Source organism: Octopus sinensis, linkage group LG4, assembly GCF_006345805.1.
Source record: "Octopus sinensis linkage group LG4, ASM634580v1, whole genome shotgun sequence".
NCBI classification, from domain to species: Eukaryota; Metazoa; Mollusca; class Cephalopoda; order Octopoda; family Octopodidae; genus Octopus; species Octopus sinensis.
In genome coordinates this window covers 52,301,682-52,306,898 of record NC_043000.1, presented here as the reverse complement: position 1 = coordinate 52,306,898, position 5,217 = coordinate 52,301,682, and the positions used below count along the sequence as shown (strand labels likewise).

General features: G+C 34.6%; 1 protein-coding gene across 1 annotated transcript; it reads right to left on the bottom strand.

The window, feature by feature from the left end:
• Nucleotides 1-877: 877 nt before the first annotated feature.
• Nucleotides 878-4,907, bottom strand: LOC115210392 (glycosyltransferase-like protein gnt13; the record flags this gene model as incomplete). The annotated part of the gene is made up of 3 exons (XM_029778979.1): nucleotides 878-1,007; nucleotides 1,230-1,479; nucleotides 4,811-4,907. Coding segments are annotated over 3 exons (477 nt in total), but the record flags the coding sequence as incomplete, so codon positions are not given.
• Between the last annotated feature and the right edge of the window lie 310 nt (nucleotides 4,908-5,217).

Sequence of the window (5,217 nt, the reverse complement as noted above, 5' to 3'; positions counted from 1 at the left end):
ATTATTGATGTCATTTTATTATCAATTTCAATTTTTGGGAGGTATAATCGTTGATCCATACTGAGATATGTCCCTTTCAATTCTTTGATTATACTCATTTTTAGAGTACCATAATCATTAGTTTCACCTTCGCCATTTCCAGGTTTTGCATTTGTTTGTGTATTCCCTCCCGTTAGTCACAACAAAGACCTCAGGCAGATAATACTTCCTTAAGATGTGCGCTGTGCCCAATAAGGCAGCTTCTTACAAGACGTCAATCTTTCATGGAATTTCCAGTTGCCTTAAGACGTTTTGAAGTTTCAACATATTGAGCCCAATACCATGACCACCACTGGTATCACTTTTACATTACCCTCTCGCATTTCATACAGTCTTGCCATTTCCACTTTCAATTCGGAGTACTTAAAAAATCACCATTATTATTATTTTTTTTTCTTTCAAATTTGCTTCCATTTCTTGTCGAGTGTCTTCCCGACTCATAGGGCAAAGAAACTCATAGTATACATTGGTAGGCCATTAAACTAAACTCAATAGTTCGTTCATTTTTTTATTTATTTTTTTAAGTTAAATTAAAATACGTGGGTAGTAATAGTTCTCACATCGACAATGCTCTTCTCAATACGTGTGATGTACCAGTTAAGACAGTCTTTTGCACTTCTTGCAGGGATGGTAAGCCAGGGATCATTCTCATATAATTTTCGGTTCCCTTCTTGATCATTCCTAGTGCTCCTACGATCACTGGTATTGTAACCGCCTTGAGATGCCACATTTTCTCAATTTTAATGAGTAGGTCTTTATATTTTCTGAGCTAGTCAAACTCTTTCGCTGAGATATTATGATCACAGGGGATGCTCATGTCGATCAATAAGCAAACTTTATTGTTATTGTTATTGTTATTATTATTATTATTATTATTATTATTATTATTATTATTATTATTATTATTATTATTATTATTATTATTATCATTGCTGTTGTTGTTATTGTTGTTATATGTTAGACTTTTGCTTTGTATTTGTACACGTTGACTACAAGTCTTACCTAGAAACCTCAAGAGACAACACGCTAGAAGTCGAAGTTGGTGTTATGCCTAGGGTGCCATATATTTGATTTCTCACAAAGTATTGTTCTAGAGAATGTTTAAGAAAACAAGAAAATTGTAAGTTTGTTTTAAAATTCGAGATAACATAGATAGTATTTTCCGTAGGATGTTTTAAAGTCAAGATCACTGACTATTATTATTATTATTATTATTATTATTATTATTATTATTATTATTATTATTATCATCATCATTATTATTATTATTACTACTTCTACTACTACTACTACGTCCGCTGCTGCTGCTACTACTACCACTACCACTACTACTACTACTACTACTGCTACTACTACTACTACTACTACTACTACTACTACTACTACTACTATTATTATTATTATTATTATTATTATTATTATTATTATTATTATTATATGGTTGACTTTTGCTTTGTATTTGTACAACTTGGCTCCACGTCTCACACAGAGACCTCAAGAGATAACAGATTAGAAGTTAAGGTTGGTGTTATGCCTAGGGTATCATATATTTCCGTTTGCACATAGTATTGTTGTAGAAAATGTTAATGTTATGTGCCAGCATACTACATTCACTTATTATATGAGTAACGCTTTCCTCCTTTGATCTGCGCAACCTACATCGGGAATCTATTTGGTTTTTATCTATCTTGACTTTTATCCAATTAGTCCTTAATGTTTGATCTTGTCCAGCTACTAACAAATTCTCTCTCTCACTCTTTCTCTCTCTCTCTTTCTCTCTCTCTCTTTCTCTCTCCCTCTTCAGCTTTACTTTCTGCAACCATAATCATGTCTCGCTACTACTATTTGCTGTAACTATTTGGGAATCTACCACGCAACGTCTTCTCCTGCCAGTCAGATAATTTCTGTCCTTTTTTCTGATTTTAACTTCGTTTTTGTTCTTGGTTTCTCTGTCTTGCTGTGACTCTAGCAGTTTTTAATAATCTTTCTTCACTATTACCTACCTAGGAAGATTTATATAATCTAGCTAAACACGGAGTCTGCTACTGATATTAACTCTCTTCCGCCTTACCTTCTACGTATGTATAATCTTGCAACTCCCGCCCTCGGGTGAAGACCTTCAGTCATATTGAATTCCTTCCTAGTTCTTCTGTCTAGCTTTGCAAATTCAGTTTTTGACCAACCAACAACAGCTGCTGAGTATCTAAGTAATGATACTGCCCACGTATTTATAGCTTCACTAGATGCAGGCCATTTAGCATTGATTCATTAGCTTCTTCACACTTCTGATGTACTCCTCAATTTTTGTTTTCATTTCTATAGTTAGTACTTTGTCAGATAGTCGAAGACACTTATAACTGACTCCTCCTTTCAATGATTTTAATGTGTGGTCATCTGGTAATTCGATGCTTTCGCTGTTAATTACCAGTCCCCTTCTCATGACTAATACTATACATTTATCAGTACCAAATTCCATGCCGAAGACTATTACTATATATATATATATATATATATATATATATATATATATATACGACGGGCTTCTTTCAGTTTGTTTTTCTTTCATAGACCGTTTCTTTCAAGTCTTCCATAGGTTCCTTAATCTAATTGTAATTGGATTAGTTTTGTTTTTGAATGGGGAGTCCGGTCTAGCACATGTTGTTATTCGGCGTGGGGCTATTTTTGTTGTTATTCAGCGAGAGGTTCTTTTTTGTTGTTATTCAGCGCGGGGTTATTTCTATTGTTATTCAGGGCGGGGCTCTCTTTCCGTAGTTATTCAACACGGGGCTCTTTTTCTTGTTATTCAGCGCGGGGCTCTTCTTCTTCTTCTTCTCTTCTTCTTCTTCTTCTTCTTCTTCTTCTTCTTCTTCTTCTTCTTCTTCTCCTTCTTCTCCTTCTTCTCCTCCTCTTCCTTCTCCTTCTTCTTCTTTTTCTCCTCCCCCTCCTCCTCCTTCCCATCATCATCATCATTATTATTATCATCCTTTAACTGTTCAATATTTGGTAGAATGAGGGAAATTTCTACTGCATCACCTTCTACAACTTACTGGGGTCTGTGCAGCATTGTGGGTTCTTTTCTGCTGTTGGGAATATGCGAACGCTTCCGGGTACTGTATTGTGTCAGGTTTTTTCTTGAGGTGTGGTGCTGTCTTTTGTTGTGTCACTGCTTGTATTGTGTGTTGTGTGCGTAATGCTTGGCTTGCTGGTGGGAGTTTATTTCACTGGGTAAATGCGATATAGAGCGTGTCTTGTATTTGTAGGTTGTTTTGTTTAGGTTGTATTATTGGATGGATGGTGACTTGCGTAGGATGTGGGCTGTTCTTATCAGGGCTATTTTTTGGATAGTGTGTAGAGTTGAGGATCCAGGTATAGCTTCTATGTTTTTGTTCATATTTTTTTTATTATATCCAGTGCTCCAATTGTTATTGGTATTGTTTTTACCTTCATGCCCTACATTTTGAATACTTCAATTTTGAGTTATTTGTACTTCGACAATTTGTCCACTACTTTTTGACAATATTTTGATCAGAAGAGACTGCAATGTCTATCAGTAAGCTGATGTTTTTGCCCGCCAATCCTTGACTATTATGTATGAGCTTACTATTATGTATTAGCTTTTGTTTCTTTGTCGGTTTAAACCGGCATATCCCAGATGATTGTGGCCTGTTCGTTGTCTTGTACCTTGCTTGACACATGCTTATACCACCTGCTGTCAGTTTTAATGTTGTAATGTTGGCCTATTGTCCAGAGTGGTTACTTTGTCTGTATACATGTTTAAACTTGGTAAGAACTGGGCAGCCCGAGATTATGTGGCCAAGTGTCTCATTGTGCTGGTTGCACATTCTGCATCTGGTGTTGAGGTTTGTTTTGGCTATTTTGGTCTTGTGCAACGAGACTCAGTCCTTCCGTTTCGGCTTTTAGTCCTGAGCTTTCGAGCCATAGGTGGATTTTACTTAGGCTCTCTTCCTTTCTACCACGCCTTGTAGGGTATTGGCCATGCAGTGATTTTTCTCTCTATTTCTTCTCCAGTATCTTTTGTAATTCACTTTTCATGTCTTTTTGTCTCTTTGATCATTTCTATTATGTTGTCATCTGAGGTCAGTGAGTTAGTGCAGTTTGCTTCGGTTTTGTATTTTCTCACCTCCTTGTCTATAGAGAAAAGCGTTTTCCTTCTTTCATATTCTTTTACTACATGCAGTAGTCTTCCACTCTTTGTTCCTAAGTATTTTGCTAGTCCAACTGTTTATATTTTATAGTAATTTTCAATCTGTATCAGGTCACAGCCTCCTTCTGAGCGGGGTAGATGTATTTTGTTTGTGTTTGCTTTGGAGTAGTGACTTCTGTGTGCTGTTAGTAGTTTTCTGGTTTTTCTAACTAGGTTTTTCAATTCACTGATCTTCCAGTTTATTAATTTAAAGCTGTGATTTATGACTGGCATGGCTAGCGTGCTTATACGTATTATCTTATTTTTAGCATTAAGTTCAGCGTTTAATATTTGTCTAAATCTTCTGTAATACTGAGATTATTATTATTATCATTGATATTATTATTATTATTTTATTATTATTATTATTATTATTATTATTATATTATTATTATTTTATTATTATTATTATTATTATTATGGGTATGATGGAAAGTACCAGTTATTCACAGCTAGCAGACAAAGTACCAGTTGAGCACTGGGATCGATGTAATGGACTAAGACCCCCTCTTCAAAACTTTCGAACCTTGTGACTATAGTAGAAAGGATTATTTTTGTTATCATTATTATTATTATTATTATTATTATTATTATTATTATTATTATTATTATTATTATTATCATTATTATTATTATTATTATTATTATTATTATTATTATTGTTATTATTACTTTTTTTTCTTCTTTCAAATTTGCTTCCATTTCTTGCCGAGTGTCTTCCCGACTCCTAGGGCAAAGAAACTCATAGTATACATTGGTAGGCCATTAAACCAAACTCAGTAGTTCGTTCATTTTTTTTTTTTTTTTTTTAAAGTTAAATTAAAATACATGAGCAGCAACAGTTCTCACATCGACAATGCTCTTCTCAATACGTGTGATGTACCAGTTAAGACAATATTTTGCACTTCTTGCAGGGATGGTAAGCCAGGGATCATTCTCATATAATTTTCGGTTCCCTTCTTGATCATTCCTAG